The sequence below is a fragment of the Callionymus lyra genome, chromosome 10 (assembly GCF_982586985.1).
Source record: "Callionymus lyra chromosome 10, fCalLyr1.hap1.1, whole genome shotgun sequence".
Lineage (NCBI taxonomy): Eukaryota > Metazoa > Chordata > Actinopteri > Syngnathiformes > Callionymidae > Callionymus > Callionymus lyra.
In genome coordinates, this window is record NC_141827.1 from 4187546 (window position 1) to 4213034 (window position 25489).

Genomic DNA, 25489 nt, shown 5'->3' on the forward strand with positions numbered 1-25489 from the left:
TTTGATGTGACACTAGCCCCGCCCCCTTCTGCAGAGTTCATATTGCTAAAAAACATCCAGGAAATACCGATCGCCTCCTGGACCCCCCCCCCCCACTCACCCCCCGCCTCCATGAACACACCTTTGGAAACGTTCAGCATTTCAAGTGGAAACAAAAGCTGATGGACACTCATGCACCAGAACATAAAGAGTTTAAAAGGTCGAGGGTCGAGGTGGACAGCAAGGGCGACAGTTCCACCAGGGTATGCCCCCCCCTCCGACCCCCTGGTGAGGTGTATTATTCACAGCAGGTGTTGATTGTCCAATGCGGGGGTCGGGGGGGTGATCCTGGTCCAGATGGGGTTAAAAATCAAGGTGTAGAGTGGAGGAGCGAGGACGGCGCCCTGTGGAACACTGTTCTTCGTTTGGTAACATTTTTGGCAGTTTGAGGGTCTCAACGTCGGTTCAGAAGTCCCGGCCAAGCGGTCGCTACGAGCCCCGAAACATTCCCACACAGTCGAACACTGAGGAGCTCCACGCGGTGAAGAACGTCTAAAGTCTGAGCTGCTCGTCGATCACGTTCCTCTTTTCCCAGAGTGATTCCCCTCCTCCGCCCTCATCCGTCTCTTCGTCCAGCATCGGACGTCGCCGGCGGGTCTAGGTGCCCACGATGGCCGGGTCGTGTGCTGCGTGGGGGAGCGCGGCGTCCTGGCAGTGGTACAGGAAGCAGTTCCCCCAGCAGCTGTAGCAGATGAGGAAGAGGGCGGCGAGGAAGACCAAGGCACAGATGGTGCAGGGCTTCCTCTCCAGCAGGAAGCTGAGCAGGTAGAAGCCCATGAACATGGAGTGGTTGAACCACAGCGCCGGGTTCAGGGGTTTGGGGATGAGCAGCACGGGCAGCAGCCACTGCAGGCAATACATGGTTCTGGTCGATCGATGAAAAGCCCTTTGGGTTGGTTAATGTGAGCGAGAGATCAGGTGACGAGGGTTAGATTCCAGCGTGAGGAGGATCCATCCTGGTGAGACGCCGCTGAAGAACGAAGGATCTCGTCAGGTCATCCCTGAGGAGAAGACGTGTGAGAGCAGCAGGACCAGGACTCCAACTAGCAACTGCAAGTTATATCTCTGAATCATTGTTAACTGAGGAACTTAATTCATTTTCAATACTTAGAGGAAACGTTTGAACGTTGTGTTTAACACGAGTACAGTTCTTAAAGTAAAGACTACAGACGTTACATTTGTGTTTCTTCGTCACATCTCTGACATTTTGAGACGATCAAATTATTTCCCTCGATATTAATCCTCAATTCGCCGCAGGTTCCTCAACATGAAGCAGACTCTTGTGTTTATGAAGAACATAATCTAGAAATTCAGTTTATAACCATGTGACACGTTTCATTTCCTCCAGAGTCTCTTTAAAAGTCTGTTTCCAAATGACTTTCTCAGACGTATAATCATTTGAACTAAATGTGTAAAACAATAAACAAACCGACAGCGATCATTTCATCAGTAATAATGTCAGTGTTTTTATTTGTTTTAATAATGACACAAAGATTCGAGCGGAAATCAAAGTGAACTTAAACAAGTGTTTATTAGTTAGAAACGATTTGTTATCAGAGAAACGAAAGCCCAATATTCTTAATATCTTCATTTAAATGACTAAACTATTCTATGAGCCTGGATTTGTTCATTTAAAAATAAAAACGAATTCTAAATAGAATCTCTGCTGACAATACATGTCTAAACAATAAATAACTGTTAGTGCGAAGATAAATCACACCTTTCAGTCAATAAATATTTGTTTTAAAACCATTTACAAATAGTCCAGAGTAAATTTTCATGAACAATATTTGGAGAAAAGTTCTTTGTTGACAGGCCTGACACTGTTAGCTTAGCATCTGTGCTAACCAAACACGAGTGTCAGAGCTAACCAGTTTATTGAGACTAGATCACAGGTTTGATATTTAATCTCATTTCCTCATAGTGTAACTAACTTTAACTAATGATTAACTAAAGGTCTGATAAATACATGTAAAGCAAAGGCGTATTTGAATGACAGGCTCACAGAACCTCATTCACAATTCTTCACATTTACTTCTTACTACGCGTTTAAAACCCAAAAGCTGTCATTTTGAGTAATTTAAACATCAGTATGCGTGTATACATGAGTGTACTACACATCGGCTGGTTGTAAAACTATAAATGTATTATTAGGAAGGATTTTAAACATAAAAATGAGCTGCAATAGCGAGTAAAACATCACTGTTCAGGGAACCGTTAGCTTGTTTCTCAATGATGGTTGTTGAGCAGAAGTATTTCTAGAATAATTTAAAATAAAGTTCAACAATGTGTTCCGTGAGCAGAAATTCAATCAGAACCGGTCACTGGACGGACTTGACGAGATGACGAAACACTACGTAACGACACACCGGGAGCTAGCACGACGAGCTAACACAAGCTAGCACGACGAGCTAACACAAGCTAGCACGACGAGCTAACACAAGCTAGCTCGACAAACAGGCAAATACTCGCCAAATACTCGCGAAATACTCGTTGACTCGCAGTACTCGCTGGCGGGAGTGTGCTCGAGGGTGGCGGGGAAACACACGCACTGACCTGACATGTTCCAGGATCATTCTGGGAGAAGATCGACCGGATCACTGGCTCCAGGCTCGGCTAACAAACATCGGTGATGACGTGTCGACGACGATCGAGTCTTTTTAAGAATCGGATCTTTTTTTTGGTCACGACTCGATGAGTCACTTCTGACGTTTGTTCAAATGTTTTGTTCTGGAAAACATTGTTCGATATTATTATGTTTTATTTTGATGTTTTAAGCATTTTTTAAGACAGAATATAAAACATGTTTATTTTATGATATTTTTGCATTTAATTCTAAAAACATTTATTTTATTAAAAACCATTAGAAAGTTGTTTTTGCACAAACTTGTTTTATTTATTTTTATTTGTATTTAACAACACAGTACAGCGACTCTGAGCAAAGTGTTAAATTACGTCAGATTGAAACAATTAAATTAATTAAGAAATGATTCACAACAAATTTGATTCTGTACTTATTTTAAATATTAGTGACGATTTAATTTTTTTTTACATTAATTTACCTAAAATTTAATTGCAAGGGAAAAAAAAGTACGACTTGTTCACCCGCTGCAAGAAGGAGAGATTCTACTTCTTAGTTAAGGTTATTTAAAAACATTTAAGGGTTTAATTTAAGTGTTTTTAACTCGGACTCACGTCTGTACTTTACTCCTGTTTATTTTTGTATGTTTAATAGTTTACTTTTATTATTGTTACCATTTATTCACATTTTTATTGTGATTTATTATTCTTTTCTTTATCATTTAAAAACATGTAAAACAGTATTTATCTCACTGTGAATCAGAAATGACAACAAAAATGTCCCAAATGTGGGACAAATATAAGGAATATATTATCTTAACCTTATTATCTTATAGGTTAGGTTAGGTTAGTAGGTCAGAATTTTTCATAAAAAATAATCAAAATAAAATAACAAGAACAAAGAGAAATAAAGAGAAAGAACAAGATGATACAATCTAAGTCTAAAGATAAAGATAAAGAACATTACACCTTATTAACTTATAAAGTAAACCTAATCCAAGATTATTTTTTACTAACGTTTATATTTAAACAAAATAAACCTAAAATCAAATGATTTACAATGAATTCCCTTTGATTTTCTGATGTATTTTACAATTTCTTCTCATAATTTAACTTTAAAAATGATCCTGTGCTGTTTAATCCACACTTTAATCTCACAGAACAAACTTCACGAGCCTCTCAATCCAACACAAGATAGAAGCAGGAACACAGTAAGTGTTTAAATCAGTTTAATGACATAAAGGAAACACGTTGAATATCGAGCACAACATATCGACGTGAGACTCAACGAGTTTTTTTCATTTTTTTAAACATCGGCTCAGACGTCGACAACATTTGGGTCTTCGTCTGTTCATGCTCGTGTCGCTGGAAACTTTGAAGCAGCCGTTCCAACGGGATTGACGAAGCATTTCTTAAGGCTAACAGCAGGTGTAGCATCACATGACTGACGGATCACATGACTGACGGATCACATGACTGACGGATCACATGACTGACGGATGAGACGCTCAGAGATCCACGAACTACAGACGTTTAGAGATGATGCAGCATTTCAATGACGGCGTCCGAGAGGAGTTCAGTTCATAAAGTGCCAGAACCGACATCCTTGGACCCGGAACAAAGGTGAGAGGAGTCACTGGCATCAGGTGAGGGTGGAGCTCGTAGTCATCGGGTTCTAGAGTGATGGTATTGTCAGGCATGCAGACCTCATCAAAGTGTCTACTGGAGGAAATATTCTTTACTTTGGCTTCTGTTCGAGTCAAATGACGATTAAAAAGGTTATGTTGGTGCTTCAGTGTCATCAGAAGAACCGATGGTTTCATTTAACGTTTCAAATGTTGAAACTTTTAATGGTTAAAATGTGGCTTTTTAAAAAAATAATTTAATAGTTTTTGTATTTTTAAAGGTTCACCTTGTATTTATCGAACATTATTCGTATGTTGAAATAAATAAAAAATGTTTTTGTTTTTTTTAATGATTGAATTTTCAGTTTAGACATAGAGTTTGATATTCTAATGTCAATAATCCAAAAATTAATGATCTAAATTCAATATTTCGAAATTCGTAGCCTTTCAAATTCAACATTTTTAGATTGAATTTAAAAGGATACGCATGAAAAAATATTGAATTTAACTTTTTTATTTCTGAATGATTTGAAGCAGATTATCAAACTCTATGTGTAAATAACTTTATTTATATATTATATATTATTCAATATATTTGAATTCTTGTCATTTCAATATAAAACTCTATGGTAGAAAATACATTTTAATTTAAAAATGTTAATTTTTCGAATTTTCTAATCATAGAAAAAAAAAGTATTCAACCTTTGATAACAAACTAAAATTGATGATGATGATGATGATGATAAAATAAAATGCATGATCCAATGCTTCAAAAAAAAACAACCAAGTCTCAACAATAATGACACTGACATGTTCCTCAGAAGGTTCTTCAAACAAGGATCTTAAGGCACGATGAGCAGAACATCCCGAGAGGTTCTCTCTCGACACGTCGGAGCGTTTACTCATTTTGTCGACCAATCGGCTCCTCGGGATGATGTCAGTGACTCCTCCCACTTCACCTCCTTTCACCTCTTCTCCCTCCTCATCCCTTCTTCTCCTCCTCAGAGATGAGTGTCCTGCTCCTCTTCCTCCTCGTCCTCCTCCGTCACCGCCGGATTGACGAACCCCTGGAAGAGAAGCGACACCGAGGGTCACCACCAGGTGTCGCCGGAGCGTCAACCCTCCGCTCACCTTCCAGCGCCGACCCTCCTCGCCGCCTCCTCCTCCTCCTCCTCCTCCTCCTCCTCCTCCTCCTCCGGCGAGTCCGTTGGCGCTGGGCTTCTTCTCCTGCATCTCGGGCTGGTTGTCGTTGGCGATGTCCAGCGTGGGGTTGTCGTGGCAACCGTTCTCCACGTAGTGAAGCTCCTCGGCGCGGAGCTGCAGGACCAGAGGGTCCGGGGGTGAGCGGGCGAGAGGTGCTGGTCTGCTGGTCCCGGGTCACTCACCGTGGTCTTGGTGGAGGGCAGGCGCCGCTGCCAGCAGATGTAGATGAAGCCGGAGGTGATGATGACCATGCACACGGAGCCGATGATCACCAGAACCACGAAGAGTTTCCCGTAGTCGCTGCGGGTCTTACTGGGTCGAGACGTGCAGCTGCTGGCGGCGCTGTAGCTCTGGATGCCGATCTGAGGTCGAGGTCAAGGTCGATGGATTAGAAGTTCACTCAAGGTTAAGATATGAAGATTTAAAGTTATGATTTAGATTCAGATGTTCGGGTGAACAATGGTCTAAGATTAAGATTTTAATTTCAGAATCAGAAACTTTTACTGAAATGAAACAAGATAACAAAAGTATAAGAAATATAAAAACAGAAGCACCAGTTTAATAAATATATTTAAGGTTTTTTACATTTTAATATTTGAATTTAAGAGTAAGATTTAATTATTTACATTTAAGAATTAGATTTATAATTAATAATGACTTATATTTATGGTTTAGATTTTAGATTTAAAGGGTTTTTATGGTCATTTAGGAAGTTCAAGAATTTAATTTAATCATTACATCTACATTTCGTGTTTTACATTTAAGTTTATGAGATTAAGATAATTATTCATGGTTAAGATTTATGGTTTAAATTGATGTTTTTAAGTTTTAAGATTTGTGTTTGAGGTTAAGATTTATGATTTGGATTTAAAATTGTGGTTTAGATTCAGGATTTGTGATTATGGACTAAATATATACATTGAACTTAAAGGTTTAAATTCAATATTTTACATGTATATATTTACTATATTTAAGATTTAGATTCGAAATCAAATGGAAAAAGAATATTTTAATAAATAAAGTGTCGTTAGATCAGTGAAAACTTAAATAACTGTAAATCTAACAGTAAGCATGTATGACCTGAGGTTAGATTCATGTGTACCTGAGTCAGACTCTTCCGAACCTCGCCCAGCATCTCCAGCGCGTCTTTGGTCTCGATGATGCCTGTGAGTCGGACAGGAAGTCAGCGGTGGATCCGGCGGCGCCGTCGTGAACCTACCGTGTCTGGAGGCCACGACGTTCATCAGCAGCTGGTGCTGCTGCTGCTGCAGGTGCGTAGGTTTGCTCAGGAAAAGAGCCCAGGAGCCCTCAGGACTGTTCATCCTGCGAGAGAACGAGTGTTCCAGGATCTTCAGCAGACGGACGCCCTGGTCCAGACGGAACTCCTCCTGCGGCACAACGAGGATTCAACCCGACAACCTTCTTGTTTCATCGTCACAGTGTTTAGAACTTTGATCAGCAAAGAAGCTACAATTGTTTTTGTTCATGGAAGAAAACTATGGAAAACTATATTATACTATCATTAGTACATGAGGCCCCGAGTCTCGAACCTTCGACTCCAAAAGACAATCATGTCGTTGTGGGCGGGGCTTAGACTAACGCTCTTATACATACTGACCGTCAGTAAAAGTAAAACATTGTTTCTGTTGAAATCCTTTGACGTCAGAATCTACTGGTTGATCGTAAGAAGTAGTTTAACATGTTTAAACTACACACGTTAAAAACAAAGTTGATACTTTGTCATGAATCGTTTATGCGTCACATGATTGTTTATGCGTCACATGATCGTTTATGCGTCGCATGATCGTTTATGCGTCACATGATTGTTTATGCGTCACATGATCGTTTATGCGTCACATGATCGTTTATGCGTCGCATGATCGTTTATGCGTCACATGATCGTTTATGTGTCACATGATCGTTTATGCGTCAAATGATCGTTTATGCGTCACATGATCGTTTATGCGTCGCATGATCGTTTATGCGTCACATGATCGTTTATGCATCACATGATCGTTTATGCGTCACATGATCGTTTATGCGTCACATGATCGTTTATGCGTCACATGATCGTTTATGCGTCACGTGATTGTTTATGCGTCACATGATCGTTTATGCGTCACATGATTGTTTATGTGTCACATGATCGTTTATGCGTCACATGATCGTTTATGCGTCGCATGATTGTTTATGCGTCGCATGATCGTTTATGCGTCGCATGATCGTTTATGCGTCACATGATCGTTTATGCGTCACATGATTGTTTATGTGTCACATGATCGTTTATGCGTCACATGATCGTTTATGCGTCGCATGATTGTTTATGCGTCGCGTGATCGTTTATGCGTCACATGATCGTTTATGCGTCGCATGATCGTTTATGCGTCACATGATCGTTTATGCGTCACATGATCGTTTATGCGTCACATGATCGTTTATGCGTCACATGATCGTTTATGCGTCACATGATCATTTATGCGTCACATTATCGTTTATGCGTCGCATGATCGTTTATGCGTCGCATGATCGTTTATGCGTCGCATGATCGTTTATTCGTCACATGATCGTTTATGCGTCACATGATCGTTTATGCGTCACATGATCGTTTATGCGTCACATGATCGTTTATGCGTCGCATGATCGTTTATGCGTCACATGATCGTTTATGCGTCACATGATCGTTTATGCGTCGCATGATCGTTTATGCGTCACATGATCGTTTATGCGTCACATGATTGTTTATGCGTCACATGATCGTTTATGCGTCACAAGATCGTTTATGCGTCACATGATTGTTTATGCGTCGCATGATTGTTTATGCGTCACATGATCGTTTATGCGTCACATGATTGTTTATGCGTCACATGATTGTTTATGCGTCACATGATCGTTTATGCGTCGCATGATTGTTTATGCGTCACATGATTGTTTATGCGTCACATGATCGTTTATGCGTCGCATGATTGTTTATGCGTCACATGATCGTTTATGCGTCACATGATCGTTTATGCGTCACATGATCGTTTATGCGTCACATGATCGTTTATGCGTCACATGATTGTTTATGCGTCACATGATCGTTTATGCGTCACATGATCGTTTATGCGTCACATGATCGTTTATGCGTCACATGATTGTTTATGTGTCACATGATTGTTTATGCTTCACATGATTGTTTATGCGTCACATGATTGTTTATGTGTCACATGATTGTTTATGCTTCACATGATTGTTTATGCGTCACATGATTGTTTATGCGTCACATGATCGTTTATGCGTCACATGATTGTTTATGCGTCACATGATCGTTTATGCGTCACATGATCGTTTATGCGTCACATGATCGTTTATGCGTCACGTGATTGTTTATGCGTCACGTGATCGTTTATGCGTCACATGATCGTTTATGCGTCGCATGATCGTTTATGCGTCACGTGATCGTTTATGCGTCACGTGATCGTTTATGCGTCGCATGATCGTTTATGCGTCACGTGATCGTTTATGCGTCACGTGATTGTTTATGCGTCACATGATCGTTTATGCGTCACATGATCGTTTATGCGTCGCATGATTGTTTATGCGTCACGTGATCGTTTATGCGTCACATGATCGTTTATGCGTCACATGATCGTTTATGCGTCACGTGATCGTTTATGCGTCACATGATCGTTTATGCGTCACGTTATTGTTTATGCGTCACATGATCGTTTATGCGTCACATGATCGTTTATGCGTCACATGATCGTTTATGCGTCACATGATCGTTTATGCGTCACATGATCGTTTATGCGTCACGTGATCGTTTATGCGTCACGTTATTGTTTATGCGTCACATGATCGTTTATGCGTCGCATGATTGTTTATGCGTCACGTGATCGTTTATGCGTCACGTGATCGTTTATGCGTCACATGATCGTTTATGCGTCACATGATCGTTTATGCGTCACATGATTGTTTATGCGTCACATGATCGTTTATGCGTCGCATGATCGTTTATGCGTCGCATGATCGTTTATGCGTCACATGATCGTTTATGCGTCACATGATCGTTTATGCGTCACATGATCGTTTATGCGTCACATGAACGTTTATGCGTCACATGATCGTTTATGCGTCGCATGATCGTTTATGCGTCACGTGATCGTTTATGCGTCACATGATCGTTTATGCGTCACATGATCGTTTATGCATCACATGATCGTTTATGCGTCGCATGATCGTTTATGTGTCACATGATCGTTTATGCGTCACATGATTGTTTATGCGTCACATGATCGTTTATGCGTCACATGATCGTTTATGCGTCACATGATCGTTTATGCGTCACATGATCGTTTATGCGTCGCATGATCGTTTATGCGTCACATGATCGTTTATGCGTCGCATGATCGTTTATGCATCACATGATCGTTTATGCGTCGCATGATCGTTTATGTGTCACATGATCGTTTATGCGTCACATGATCGTTTATGCGTCACATGATCGTTTATGCGTCACATGATCGTTTATGCGTCACATGATCGTTTATGCGTCACATGATCGTTTATGCGTCACGTGATCGTTTATGCGTCACATGATCGTTTATGCGTCACATGATCGTTTATGCGTCACCTTATCGTTTATGCGTCACATGATCGTTTATGCGTCACATGATCGTTTATGCGTCACATGATCGTTTATGCATCACATGATCGTTTATGCGTCGCATGATCGTTTATGCGTCACGTGATCGTTTATGCGTCACTTGATCGTTTATGCGTCACATGATCGTTTATGCGTCACATGATCGTTTATGCGTCACCTTATCGTTTATGCGTCACATGATCGTTTATGCGTCACATGATCGTTTATGCGTCGCATGATCGTTTATGCGTCACCTTATCGTTTATGCGTCACATGATTGTTTATGCGTCACATGATTGTTTATGCGTCACCTTATCGTTTATGCGTCACATGATCGTTTATACGTCACATGATCGTTTATGCGTCGCATGATCGTTTATGCGTCGCATGATCGTTTATGCGTCACATGATCGTTTATGCGTCACATGATCGTTTATGCGTCACATGATCGTTTATGCATCACATGATCGTTTATGCATCACATGATCGTTTATGCGTCACATGATCGTTTATGCGTCGCATGATCGTTTATGCGTCACATGATCGTTTATGCGTCGCATGATCGTTTATGCGTCACATGATCGTTTATGCATCACATGATCGTTTATGCATCACATGATCGTTTATGCGTCACATGATCGTTTATGCGTCACATGATCGTTTATGCGTCGCATGATCGTTTATGCGTCACATGATCGTTTATGCATCGCATGATCGTTTATGCGTCGCATGATCGTTTATGCGTCACATGATCGTTTATGCGTCACATGATCGTTTATGCATCACATGATCGTTTATGCGTCGCATGATCGTTTATGCGTCACGTGATCGTTTATGCGTCACATGATCGTTTATGCGTCACATGATCGTTTATGCGTCGCATGATCGTTTATGCGTCACATGATCGTTTATGCATCACATGATCGTTTATGCGTCACATGATCGTTTATGCGTCGCATGATCGTTTATGCGTCACATGATCGTTTATGCGTCACATGATCGTTTATGCGTCACATGATCGTTTATGCGTCACATGATCGTTTATGCGTCACATGATCGTTTATGCGTCACATGATCGTTTATGCGTCGCATGATCGTTTATGCGTCACATGATCGTTTATGCATCACATGATCGTTTATGCGTCACATGATCGTTTATGCGTCACATGATCGTTTATGCGTCGCATGATCGTTTATGCGTCACATGATCGTTTATGCGTCACCTTATCGTTTATGCGTCACCTTATCGTTTATGCGTCACATGATCGTTTATGCGTCACCTTATCGTTTATGCGTCACATGATCGTTTATGCGTCACATGATCGTTTATGCGTCACCTTATCGTTTATGCGTCACATGATCGTTTATGCGTCACATGATCGTTTATGCGTCGCATGATCGTTTATGCGTCACATGATCGTTTATACGTCACATGATAGTTTATGCGTCACATGATCGTTTATGCGTCACATGATCGTTTATGCGTCACCTTATCGTTTATGCGTCACATGATCGTTTATGCGTCACATGATCGTTTATGCGTCACATGATCGTTTATGCGTCGCATGATCGTTTATGCGTCACATGATCGTTTATGCGTCGCATGATCGTTTATGCGTCACATGATCGTTTATGCGTCGCATGATCGTTTATGCATCACATGATCGTTTATGCGTCGCATGATCGTTTATGTGTCACATGATCGTTTATGCGTCACATGATCGTTTATGCGTCACATGATCGTTTATGCATCACATGATCGTTTATGCGTCGCATGATCGTTTATGCGTCACGTGATCGTTTATGCGTCACATGATCGTTTATGCGTCACGTGATCGTTTATGCGTCACATGATCGTTTATGCGTCACATGATCGTTTATGCGTCACATGATCGTTTATGCGTCACCTTATCGTTTATGCGTCACATGATCGTTTATGCGTCACATGATCGTTTATGCGTCGCATGATCGTTTATGCGTCACATGATCGTTTATGCGTCACATGATCGTTTATGCGTCACATGATCGTTTATGCGTCACCTTATCGTTTATGCGTCACATGATCGTTTATGCGTCACATGATCGTTTATGCGTCGCATGATCGTTTATGCGTCACATGATCGTTTATGCGTCACATGATCGTTTATGCGTCACCTTATCGTTTATGCGTCACATGATTGTTTATACGTCACATGATCGTTTATGCGTCACATGATCGTTTATGCGTCACATGATCGTTTATGCGTCACCTTAGCGTTTATGCGTCACATGATTGTTTATACGTCACATGATCGTTTATGCGTCACATGATCGTTTATGCGTCACATGATCGTTTATGCGTCGCATGATCGTTTATGCGTCGCATGATCGTTTATGCGTCGCATGATCGTTTATGCGTCGCATGATCGTTTATGTGTCACATGATCGTTTATGCGTCGCATGATCGTTTATGCATCGCATGATCGTTTATGCATCGCATGATCGTTTATGCGTCGCATGATCGTTTATGCGTCGCATGATCGTTTATGCGTCGCATGATCGTTTATGCGTCGCATGATCGTTTATGCGTCGCATGATTATTTATGCATCACATGATCGTGTATGCGTCGCATGATCGTTTATGCGTCACATGATTGTTTATGCGTCACATGATCGTTTATGCGTCACATGATCATTTATGCGTCTCATGATCGTTTATGCGTCACAAGATCGTTTATGCGTCGCATGATCGTTTATGCGTCTCATGATCGTTTATGCGTCACAAGATCGTTTATGCGTCGCATGATCGTTTATGCGTCTCATGATCGTTTATGCGTCACATGATCGTTTATGCGTCACATGATCGTTTATGCGTCACATGATCGTTTATGCGTCACATGATCGTTTATGCGTCGCATGATCGTTTATGCGTCTCATGATCGTTTATGCGTCACATGATCGTTTATGCGTCACATGATCGTTTATGCGTCGCATGATCGTTTATGCGTCACATGATCGTTTATGCGTCACATGATCGTTTATGCGTCGCATGATCGTTTATGCGTCACATGATCGTTTATGCGTCACATGATCGTTTATGCGTCTCATGATCGTTTATGCGTCGCATGATCGTTTATGCGTCACATGATCGTTTATGCGTCACATGATCGTTTATGCGTCGCATGATCGTTTATGCGTCACATGATCGTTTATGCGTCACATGATCGTTTATGCGTCACATGATCGTTTATGCGTCGCATGATCGTTTATGCGTCACATGATCGTTTATGCGTCACATGATCGTTTATGCGTCACATGATCGTTTATGCGTCTCATGATCGTTTATGCGTCGCATGATCGTTTATGCGTCACATGATCGTTTATGCGTCACATGATCGTTTATGCGTCGCATGATCGTTTATGCGTCACATGATCGTTTATGCGTAGTTTAATTAAACTTTTCAAATGTTGATACTTTGTTTTTTTTGTTTTTTATCAGACATTTTATTTTTGTCAAGGATTGAATTCAATGATTTCAATGATGCGTCAAAGGATTGAAAAGCAACTGTATTTTCTGGTGACACTTTTATACCAACATTTAAAAAGTTATGAATTAATAAATATTCAATTTAGAAAATTCATTTTTGAATTATTGTATTTAGAAAATCAAACTCTATGTGTAAAAATAAATTCATTAATTTAAAAAAAAATGATAAGAACTGGAACCTTTCGATGTACAAATAATTGAATTCAACTTATAAAAGAGAAATAAACGTTTAAAAAATAAATTAAAATACATTCAAAATTGTAACATTTTAAATGTTCAATTCTTCACTAAAACATTACCTTCAGGGAAGGAAAAGTTAAAAGGTTTGATCATAACAAGTTTTAGAGTCAGTCGATGAGAAGCACATGAAGTCATTATCACAGCTCAAGAAGAGAGTGAATGCAACATGCTAACACAGCTAACATGCGCTAATGTTGACTACTAGCTATCACGCTAAGTGCTAACACAGTGAAAGAATGTTGGCACTTACACAGTTAAAGGTTTGCGTCAGGTTCAGGACGACGTAGCCGCGTCCAGCTAGCTCGCTCCAGTTGACACAGATCACCTGAAACAGTTCTGAGAATAAACAACAACAAAGGAGCCAAACCAGAGCCTTGAGGTGCACCTCACGAGGAAACACGTATAAATGTGGTATTCACCGGGAAGTAGAGCTCAGTGGCGGCGTGTTCTCGCGTGTCAGACCGGCGGGCCTGCGTGGGCGACACCTTCTCGGGCCAATCATAGGGGGCGCCGGTGAGGTTGACGGAGGGCTCGTCTGTCGTTCTCAAGTATCTTTCTCTCTCCATCTTCCTCCACTTCTCCTCCTCTTCATCGTCGTCCAGTCGCACTTCTTCAAGAGACATTTTAGTGACATTTCCTGACTTTGACCTCACGAACCGACCTCCGAACTGGTCCACGCCGGGCTGCAGAGGCTCCCTGCTGGGCGAGGCGGCGGCGTCCGGAACAGTCGGACCATGAGTTTGCGAATCCTTCCACTCGGCTTTTACGAAATGAGACAAACCTTGCTTTAATAACGTGGAGCTAATGCTAACACTAGCTAGCCGCTTCACCTTCGGTGTACGAGTCCATCAGTCCGAAGTCTGTCCCCGTGTCCGTCTCGGGGTTGACGGTTCCTTTGACGTCCGCGGCGGTCGCAGTGACGGGAGACGATAAAGTCGCCGAACCGATGAAGTTACGAAAAACTCCATCGCCGCTGGAATGAGTTTCGTCTTTGTCCTCTGCTGCCCCCAACTGGTCACCGTCCACCGACACCTAGTGGACATTTTCTTCCTTTGATCTTTGTTTCTTTGGTGTTTGTGTTCATTTTGTATTTATTTCCTCCTTGGCTTTCTTTTTGTTTTTTGCTCGATCTCTTGAATTTGTCATTTGTATTTTTTATTTAGGATATGGTTGTGGTGTTGTGTTTGTTTGTGTTTCTGACTTTCAGCTTTTGACTTTGTGTTTATTTTTTTAACAGTTTATTTTGAACTAGATGTTCATCCTTTCAGTGGCAGATTTTGTGTTTGTTTTTTTAATTGGAGGATGTGTTGTTTATCTTTATGTGAGAATCTTGCACGTGTGTTTTTTTCTAAGGAATCTTTTAGTTTCTTTAACCAATGCCTTGGTTGTGTTTTTCTATTGTTTATTTTGTGTGTTTTATTCTGTACTGAAAACACAAAAAATCCAATGATTTGTTTACAAAACTGGAATTAAACGTTTCTGATTCTGATTTTGGTTTTGTTCTTGTGCTTTTGATTCTATATTTGCTGTCCTTGTTTTTGCCTAGTTTTGTGTTTTAATTTTTACCATATTTTGTGTTTGTATTTTTCTGCGAAGATAATTGTGTTTTGTGTGTGCTCAATGTTGTTTTTTGCATTAAAAAATGTAATGTTTTTGTGTTTTAAGTATTTCAGGTTGTGTTTCCAGCTAAATAATTGTGTTTTTTTCACCTTTGTGACTTTCTGTTTTGTTTTGTTTTTTTCTATCTTCTGTGTTTTTTAATTTCATATATTTGACTCTTCTTTTACGGTTCATTAGTTCTCAGCAGTACATTTGTGCATAATATCTTTGGAGTTTGTGTTTAATCTGTGATAAACATTTTGTATCTTGTGTTTGATGTAAATTGAAGGATTTTTCTTGAGGTATTTTGTTTGTTTCTCATCAGGATCATAAATACGGCTCAGAGTTGCTGTGTTTGTTGTGTTTTACCTTGTGTTTGTTGCCTTGGGTGTTATGTTTAATTGTTTGGTAAATGCTAAGTGGTTTGCACTGCAGATCATTTTATCGTGACACAGTGTTGTTTTTTGTTGTGTGTTTTGTTCACCTGGAGGATCTGAGGTCCACGGAGCTCCTGTGGACCAGAACCCTGGACGTCGGCGGGCGAGGGGTCGAAGGTCGACCTGGAGAGAAGGTCGTGACTGTAGCCTGGAAGAAAAAGGTCAGAAACACATGTCGGTCTCTTCACGTCGACACGTCAGGTTCTGACAGTTTGCAACACAAACACACAATGGAGACACACAAGTGTGTGTCACTTGATCTGTGATGTCGGTTCTTCAAAGGATGAAACATGTGTGTTTGAAGATGAAGACGCTCGAGGATCAAATACACAATCGTTGATCACGACACACTCTTGAAGATCAAAGGTCTGGAATATATATAATATATATATATATATATATATAATATATATATATATATATATATATATATATATATATATATATAATGTTCGGCTGAAGAAGACAGCGACGAACAGATGAAAAGAAAATCCTCATAAATGGAAGAAACTCTTCTAAAGAAGGAGGAACTTTGAAGGCACCGATGAGGTCGTCGAAGTCCGGCGTCGTGTGGTTTCCCTCCAGCAGGTCTTCTCGTCCTCCTCGGTCCTCCCTCTCCCACTCCTCCTCTCCCTCGTCCTCTCCCGCCCTCCTCTCTCGCTCCTCCCCGTCCAAGAATCCTGAAGACTCCATGGAGGAGAATCCTGCTCCGGGCCGGGTCAAGGTCCTGGTGTCCGGGTCAACGAAGTCCGGTCGTCTTCGGTAGAACGAAGCATCTTGAGGAAGAACCAGGTGAACCATCCTCTGGAGGACCAGAAGAAGTACTTTGAATCAGAGGTTTGATAGACATAAAGAGAGACAGACATAAAGAGAGACAGGGAGACATATATATAGAGAGATAGACAGATATACAGAGAGACAGGGAGACATATATATAGAGATAGACAGATATACAGAGAGACAGGGAGACATATATATAGAGAGATAGACAGATATACAGAGAGACAGGGAGACATATATATAGAGATAGACAGATATACAGAGAGACAGGGAGACATATATATAGAGAGATAGACAGATATACAGAGAGACAGGGAGACAGATATATAGAGAGATAGACAGATATACAGAGAGACAGAGAGACAGATATATAGAGAGATAGACAGATATACAGAGAGACATATATATAGAGAGACAGATATACAGAGAGACAGGGAGACAGATATAAAGAGAGATAGACAGATATACAGAGAGACAGGGAGACAGATATATAGAGAGATAGACAGACATACAGAAAGACAGGGAGACAGATATATAGAGAGACAGATATACAGAGAGACAGGGAGACAGATATAAATAGAGATAGACAGATATACAGAGAGACAGGGAGACAGATATATAGAGAGATAGACAGATATACAGAAAGACAGGGAGACATATATATAGAGAGATAGACAGATATACAGAAAGACAGGGAGACAGATATATAGAGAGATAGACAGATATACAGAAAGACAGGGAGACAGATATAAAGAGAGATAGACAGATATACAGAGAGACAGGGAGACAGATATATAGAGAGATAGACAGATATACAGAAAGACAGGGAGACAGATATATAGAGAGATAGACAGATATACAGAGAGACAGGGAGACAGATATATAGAGAGACAGATATACAGAGAGACAGGGAGACAGATATAAAGAGAGATAGACAGATATACAGAGAGACAGGGAGACAGATATATAGAGAGATAGACAGATATACAGAAAGACAGGGAGACATATATATAGAGATAGACAGATATATAGAGAGATAGACAGATATACTGAGAAACACACAGATATACAGAGAGACAGATATATAGAGAGATAGACAGATATACAGAGAGACAGGGAGACAGATATATAGAGAGATAGACAGATATACAGAAAGACAGGGAGACATATATATAGAGATAGACAGATATACAGAGAGACAGGGAGACAGATATATAGAGAGATAGACAGATATACTGAGAAACACACAGATATACAGAGAGACAGATATATAGAGAGATAGACAGATATACTGAGAAACACACAGATATACAGAGAGACAGATATATAGAGAGACAGATATACAGAGAGACAGGGAGACAGATATAAAGGGAGATAGACAGATATACAGAGATACAGGGAGACAGATATATAGAGAGATAGACAGATATACAGAAAGACAGGGAGACAGATATAAAGAGAGATAGACAGATATACAGAGAGACAGGGAGACAGATATATAGAGAGATAGACAGATATACAGAGAGACAGGGAGACAGATATAAAGAGAGATAGACAGATATACAGAGAGACAGGGAGACAGATATATAGAGAGATATACAGAAAGACAGGGAGACAGATATATAGAGAGACAGATATACAGAGAGACAGGGAGACAGATATAAAGAGAGATAGACAGATATACAGAAAGACAGGGAGACAGATATATAGAGAGATAGACAGATATACAGAGAGACAGGGAGACAGATATATAGAGAGACAGATATACAGAGAGACAGGGAGACAGATATAAAGAGAGATAGACAGATATACAGAGAGACAGGGAGACAGATATATAGAGAGATAGACAGATATACAGAAAGACAGGGAGACATATATATAGAGATAGACAGATATACAGAGAGACAGGGAGACAGATATATAGAGAGATAGACAGATATACTGAGAAACACACAGATATACAGAGAGACAGATATATAGAGAGATAGACAGATATACAGAGAGACAGATATATAGAGAGACAGATATACAGAGAGACAGGGAGACAGATATAAAGAGAGATAGACAGATATACAGAGAGACAGGGAGACAGATATATAGAGAGATAGACAGATATACAGAAAGACAGGGAGACAGATATATAGAGAGATAGAGAGATATACAGAAAGACAGGGAGACAGATATATAGAGAGACAGATATACAGAGAGACAGGGAGACAGATATAAAGAGAGATAGACAGATATACAGAGAGACAGGGAGACAGATATATAGAGAGATAGACAGATATACTGAGAAACACACAGATATACAGAGAGACAGATATATAGAGAGATAGACAGATATACAGAGAGACAGATATATAGAGAGACAGATATACAGAGAGACAGGGAGACAGATATAAAGAGAGATAGACAGATATACAGAGAGACAGGGAGACAGATATATAGAGAGATAGACAGATATACAGAGAGACAGGGAGACAGATATATAGAGAGATAGAGAGATATACAGAAAGACAGGGAGACAGATATATAGAGAGACAGATATACAGAGAGACAGGGAGACAGATATAAAGAGAGATAGACAGATATACAGAGAGACAGGGAGACATATATATAGAGAGATAGACAGATATACAGAGAGACAGGGAGACATATATATAGAGATAGACAGATATACAGAGAGACAGGGAGACATATATATAGAGAGATAGACAGATATACAGAGAGACAGGGAGACAGATATATAGAGAGATAGACAGATATACAGAGAGACAGAGAGACAGATATATAGAGAGATAGACAGATATACAGAGAGACATATATATAGAGAGACAGATATACAGAGAGACAGGGAGACAGATATAAAGAGAGATAGACAGATATACAGAGAGACAGGGAGACAGATATATAGAGAGATAGACAGATATACAGAAAGACAGGGAGACAGATATATAGAGAGACAGATATACAGAGAGACAGGGAGACAGATATAAAGAGAGATAGACAGATATACAGAGAGACAGGGAGACAGATATATAGAGAGATAGACAGATATACAGAAAGACAGGGAGACATATATATAGAGAGATAGACAGATATACAGAAAGACAGGGAGACAGATATATAGAGAGATAGACAGATATACAGAGAGACAGGGAGACAGATATATAGAGAGATAGACAGATATACAGAAAGACAGGGAGACAGATATATAGAGAGATAGACAGATATACAGAGAGACAGGGAGACAGATATATAGAGAGACAGATATACAGAGAGACAGGGAGACAGATATAAAGAGAGATAGACAGATATACAGAGAGACAGGGAGACAGATATATAGAGAGATAGACAGATATACAGAAAGACAGGGAGACATATATATAGAGATAGACAGATATACAGAGAGACAGGGAGACAGATATATAGAGAGATAGACAGATATACTGAGAAACACACAGATATACAGAGAGACAGATATATAGAGAGATAGACAGATATACAGAGAGACAGGGAGACAGATATATAGAGAGATAGACAGATATACAGAAAGACAGGGAGACATATATATAGAGATAGACAGATATACAGAGAGACAGGGAGACATATATATAGAGAGATAGACAGATATACTGAGAAACACACAGATATACAGAGAGACAGATATATAGAGAGATAGACAGATATACTGAGAAACACACAGATATACAGAGAGACAGATATATAGAGAGACAGATATACAGAGAGACAGGGAGACAGATATAAAGGGAGATAGACAGATATACAGAGATACAGGGAGACAGATATATAGAGAGATAGACAGATATACAGAAAGACAGGGAGACAGATATAAAGAGAGATAGACAGATATACAGAGAGACAGGGAGACAGATATATAGAGAGATAGACAGATATACAGAGAGACAGGGAGACAGATATAAAGAGAGATAGACAGATATACAGAGAGACAGGGAGACAGATATATAGAGAGATATACAGAAAGACAGGGAGACAGATATATAGAGAGACAGATATACAGAGAGACAGGGAGACAGATATAAAGAGAGATAGACAGATATACAGAAAGACAGGGAGACAGATATATAGAGAGATAGACAGATATACAGAGAGACAGGGAGACAGATATATAGAGAGACAGATATACAGAGAGACAGGGAGACAGATATAAAGAGAGATAGACAGATATACAGAGAGACAGGGAGACAGATATATAGAGAGATAGACAGATATACAGAAAGACAGGGAGACATATATATAGAGATAGACAGATATACAGAGAGACAGGGAGACAGATATATAGAGAGATAGACAGATATACTGAGAAACACACAGATATACAGAGAGACAGATATATAGAGAGATAGACAGATATACAGAGAGACAGATATATAGAGAGACAGATATACAGAGAGACAGGGAGACAGATATAAAGAGAGATAGACAGATATACAGAGAGACAGGGAGACAGATATATAGAGAGATAGACAGATATACAGAAAGACAGGGAGACAGATATAAAGAGAGATAGACAGATATACAGAGAGACAGGGAGACAGATATATAGAGAGATAGACAGATATACAGAGAGACAGGGAGACAGATATAAAGAGAGATAGACAGATATACAGAGAGACAGGGAGACAGATATATAGAGAGATAGAGAGATATACAGAAAGACAGGGAGACAGATATATAGAGAGACAGATATACAGAGAGACAGGGAGACAGATATAAAGAGAGATAGACAGATATACAGAGAGACAAGGAGACAGATATATAGAGAGATAGACAGATATACAGAAAGACAGGGAGACAGATATATAGAGGGATAGACAGATATACAGAGAGACAGGGAGACATATATATAGAGAGATAGACAGATATACAGAGAGACAGGGAGACAGATATATAGAGAGATAGACAGATATACAGAGAGACAAGGAGACAGATATATAGAGAGATAGACAGATATACAGAAAGACAGGGAGACAGATATATAGAGAGATAGACAGATATACAGAGAGACAGGGAGACAGATATATAGAGAGACAGATATACAGAGAGACAGGGAGACAGATATAAAGAGAGATAGACAGATATACAGAGAGACAGGGAGACAGATATATAGAGAGATAGACAGATATACAGAAAGACAGGGAGACATATATATAGAGATAGACAGATATACAGAGAGACAGGGAGACAGATATATAGAGAGATAGACAGATATACTGAGAAACACACAGATATACAGAGAGACAGATATATAGAGAGATAGACAGATATACAGAGAGACAGATATATAGAGAGACAGATATACAGAGAGACAGGGAGACAGATATAAAGAGAGATAGACAGATATACAGAGAGACAGGGAGACAGATATATAGAGAGATAGACAGATATACAGAAAGACAGGGAGACAGATATAAAGAGAGATAGACAGATATACAGAGAGACAGGGAGACAGATATATAGAGAGATAGACAGATATACAGAGAGACAGGGAGACAGATATAAAGAGAGATAGACAGATATACAGAGAGACAGGGAGACAGATATATAGAGAGATAGAGAGATATACAGAAAGACAGGGAGACAGATATATAGAGAGACAGATATACAGAGAGACAGGGAGACAGATATAAAGAGAGATAGACAGATATACAGAGAGACAAGGAGACAGATATATAGAGAGATAGACAGATATACAGAAAGACAGGGAGACAGATATATAGAGGGATAGACAGATATACAGAGAGACAGGGAGACATATATATAGAGAGATAGACAGATATACAGAGAGACAGGGAGACAGATATATAGAGAGATAGACAGATATACAGAGAGACAAGGAGACAGATATATAGAGAGATAGACAGATATACAGAAAGACAGGGAGACAGATATATAGAGAGATAGACAGATATACAGAAAGACAGGGAGACAGATATATAGAGAGATAGACAGATATACAGAGAGACAGGGAGACAGATATACAGAGAGACAGATATATAGAGAGACAGACAGATATACAGAGAGACAAGGAGACAGATATATAGAGAGATAGACAGATATACAGAGAGACAGATATACAGAGAGATAGACAGATATACAGAGAGACAGATATATAGAGAGACAGACAGACATTTCTCACCTCCATCTCGTCCTTCACGTTCAAGTTGTCGTCCACTCCTTCACCAGGACCCACGGGTGCTGCTGGAGATCGGGTGGAGTTGTCGTCCATCTTGTCGTGAGCCTCGTGGATCTTGGGTCGACTCACGTCGTGGACCAGGTGAGGCTGGACCCGGACCAGCTCCGCCGCGGAGCCGCGTTTGATCCTGACCAGTTCCTGGACCAGAGACGACGAGCCCTCGTCCGTGACCTCGCCGACCTCTGGGGTCGGGTCCGGGGACGACTCAATGATGGAGGCCTGGGTGACGAGCAGAGCTGCAGGAGGAACAAGAACAACATCTGGATTCTTAAATATTCAAAGCATTTTCACCACAGACTGTTAGAAGCTAGAAACTGCTGCAGTGCATTATGGGTCTGCGACCTTCATGTCTGTCTTCTTGTCCGACGAGACGCTCGTCCATCGATAATCCTCTCACAGCGTCTGAGTCTGAAGATTATCATCATCTCTGCAGATTAAGTGCTCTTGAGCAAGGCAGGAATCCACCGACACGTCACGTACTGATGAGTCAGCAGACGTTAGCATGACTTAAGAAAATACGACGACTCATCGTCACACCTTCAACTTCGCTGTGATGTCACTTCCTGCCGCGGGAACATCTCACGTAACTACGGCTGCTGAGCAAAGTAAGACGTTTGATTTGAAAATGTTGAAGCAGGAGGTCAACTGTGGAGGTCCAGGGGTGAGAGGTGGGGGGGGGTGAGTGGGGGGTGAGAGGTGTGGGGGGGTGAGTGGGGGGTGAGAGGTGAGGGGGGGTGAGTGGGGGGTGAGAGGTCGGGGGGGTGGGGCTAAACTCCCCCATCATTCTAACCCCTTCAGATCGGCTTATGACTTCCTGTGCACCCCCTCCTGAACTGATGTGAATGTGGGGGTCTTGAATTGTCATCACTATTGTGTGTCAGTGTGTGTTTTTAAATGTGCAAGTTTGTGTCAAATATGTGTATTTTGTGTTTTGTGTATAAACTTTTCTCACATATGTGTACATCTTAAAATGTTTATGTTGTGTGTTCGTTACTATTTTTAATAATGTTGTGTTTTTTTCTTATTTTAAATAAAGTTTTTTCATTGGATGAGCAGCTTTTGTAAGAGAATGTTTTCTTATATTTGTGTTTTTTATCTACTTTTCTCTCGTCTACGAAGTTTTATGTTTGTTGTACGAGTTCTTCTCTTTGTTTGCTAATATAGTGTTATTTTGTTCTTTTAAATAAAGTTTTGTTTGTCGACAAGTGTTTTGTGACAAAAGTTTTATTTAATTTTATTATAAAATTTAAAATAATTCAGATTCTTACTTGTGTATTTATTGTATAGTGTGTGTAACTATATTAGTTAATATAGTTTTTGTTTTGAGTTTTTGTTTTGAGTTTTTGTTTTGTTTTCTTACATGTTTACATTTGTGTTGTTGACTTTTGTACGTCATTTAAAAATGATTACAAGTGTTTGTAGCTATTTTTGCTAACATTTTGTTATCTATATCACTTAAATAAAGTTGTGTTTGTTTGTAAACATGTACATTTGTGTTGTTTATATTCACTTTTCTTACATGTCTATGAATTTGAAAATGTTTATCTTATGTATCTAACTAATGTTTTTTGTTCTTTTTAAATAAAGTGTTTTGTTTGTTTGTTGACATGTGTGTGGAATTAAACGTTGTATTTGTTTACCTTTAATTAGTGTGTTTTATATTCACTTTTCTTACATATTTTAAAAGTGTTTATCATGTGTTCGTAACTATGTTTGCTAACATTTTGTTTTTATTTTATTTTCAATAAAGTATTTTTTCGTTTTTTTCTCATGTTTTTCTTTAGACGTGTATTTGTGTGTTTGTGTGTTTATCAAACGCACTTGTGTGTATTTGCTCCTCGCGACCTTTAAGAATGATGTGTGTACGCCAGTAAACCGTAACATTATGACCAGGCCTGAGTAACTCATGACTGAGGTTCATTTAATACTTGATTCTACACAACGTTGTGTTACTTGTTGTGTAATCAAAGCGACGTCAAGAGCTACACAAAAACAAATGTTTGTGTTTTGATGCGTCCTCTCACAGTGAGCGTGCAGTTGTGTTATTCCTGCTCTTCAGACCCACACACAAACACACACACAGACCCACACACACACACGCACACACCCCTCTACACACACACACACACACACACGCTGAGATGCCTCACATGTTCCTCCAGAGAAACTCACCCATCATGACGGACAGCAGGCCCAGCGTCATCCCTGCGGTCTTCATCCTCCTCCTCCTCCGCTGGTTCCGACCCAGTTGGACTCCTGCAGGTTCTGCTCTCCGGACCGAGAGGCGCGTGAGTGTCGAGGACGGTCCGGCTGAGCGAGGCGCGCGCGGGGCGGGAGGATGCGGGCAGTTCTGCGGTCAAAGCATCGATCTGCTGCATCACTGACGCTGCGACACCTGCTGGCGGCCACCAGAGGGCGCTGTGGCGCCAGGGCTGCGTGATGCGTTCACGGGCGAGTCGATGATCTTTATTTATTGATTCATTCATTTATTTCCAAAGTATCTACAGAATCGATTTAAAGACATTTAGATTCAAACTATTTGATATTTAAAAAAATAATGAAACAATTTAATGACGTGAAAGAATTAAACATCAATTT

The 25489-nt window shown here is 40.1% G+C and overlaps 2 protein-coding genes across 2 annotated transcripts; both read right to left on the bottom strand.

Moving 5' to 3' along the window:
- Positions 1-88: 88 nt before the first annotated feature.
- Positions 89-2690, bottom strand: blcap (bladder cancer associated protein). The gene is made up of 2 exons (XM_087800615.1): positions 2596-2690; positions 89-1040 (listed from the first exon to the last, which is right to left on the bottom strand). The coding sequence occupies exon 2, from the start codon at positions 898-900 to the stop codon at positions 637-639; it is 264 nt and encodes an 87-aa protein (XP_087656741.1). The 5' UTR covers positions 901-1040; positions 2596-2690; the 3' UTR covers positions 89-636.
- A 2555-nt stretch (positions 2691-5245) lies between these two features.
- Positions 5246-25259, bottom strand: podxl2 (podocalyxin-like 2). The gene is made up of 13 exons (XM_087800979.1): positions 25064-25259; positions 22835-23127; positions 16416-16677; positions 15921-16021; positions 14668-14869; positions 14499-14597; positions 14257-14447; positions 14088-14162; positions 6667-6835; positions 6550-6611; positions 5630-5809; positions 5376-5561; positions 5246-5311 (listed from the first exon to the last, which is right to left on the bottom strand). The coding sequence occupies exons 1-13, from the start codon at positions 25107-25109 to the stop codon at positions 5246-5248; spliced, it is 1932 nt and encodes a 643-aa protein (XP_087657105.1). The 5' UTR covers positions 25110-25259.
- Between the last annotated feature and the right edge of the window lie 230 nt (positions 25260-25489).

Excerpts from the sequence above, each read along its gene's own strand:
- blcap (XM_087800615.1), bottom strand. The coding sequence starts at position 900 with ATGTATTGCCTGCAGTGGCTGCTGCCCGTGCTGCTCATCCCCAAACCC.
- podxl2 (XM_087800979.1), bottom strand. The coding sequence starts at position 25,109 with ATGAAGACCGCAGGGATGACGCTGGGCCTGCTGTCCGTCATGATGG. Across the intron at positions 14,598-14,667 it reads GATGGACTCGTACACCGAAG|CCGAGTGGAAGGATTCGCAA; the intron begins GTGAAGCGGCTA and ends ATTTCGTAAAAG. Across the intron at positions 6,612-6,666 it reads CGTCGTGGCCTCCAGACACG|GCATCATCGAGACCAAAGAC; the intron begins GTAGGTTCACGA and ends TCCGACTCACAG.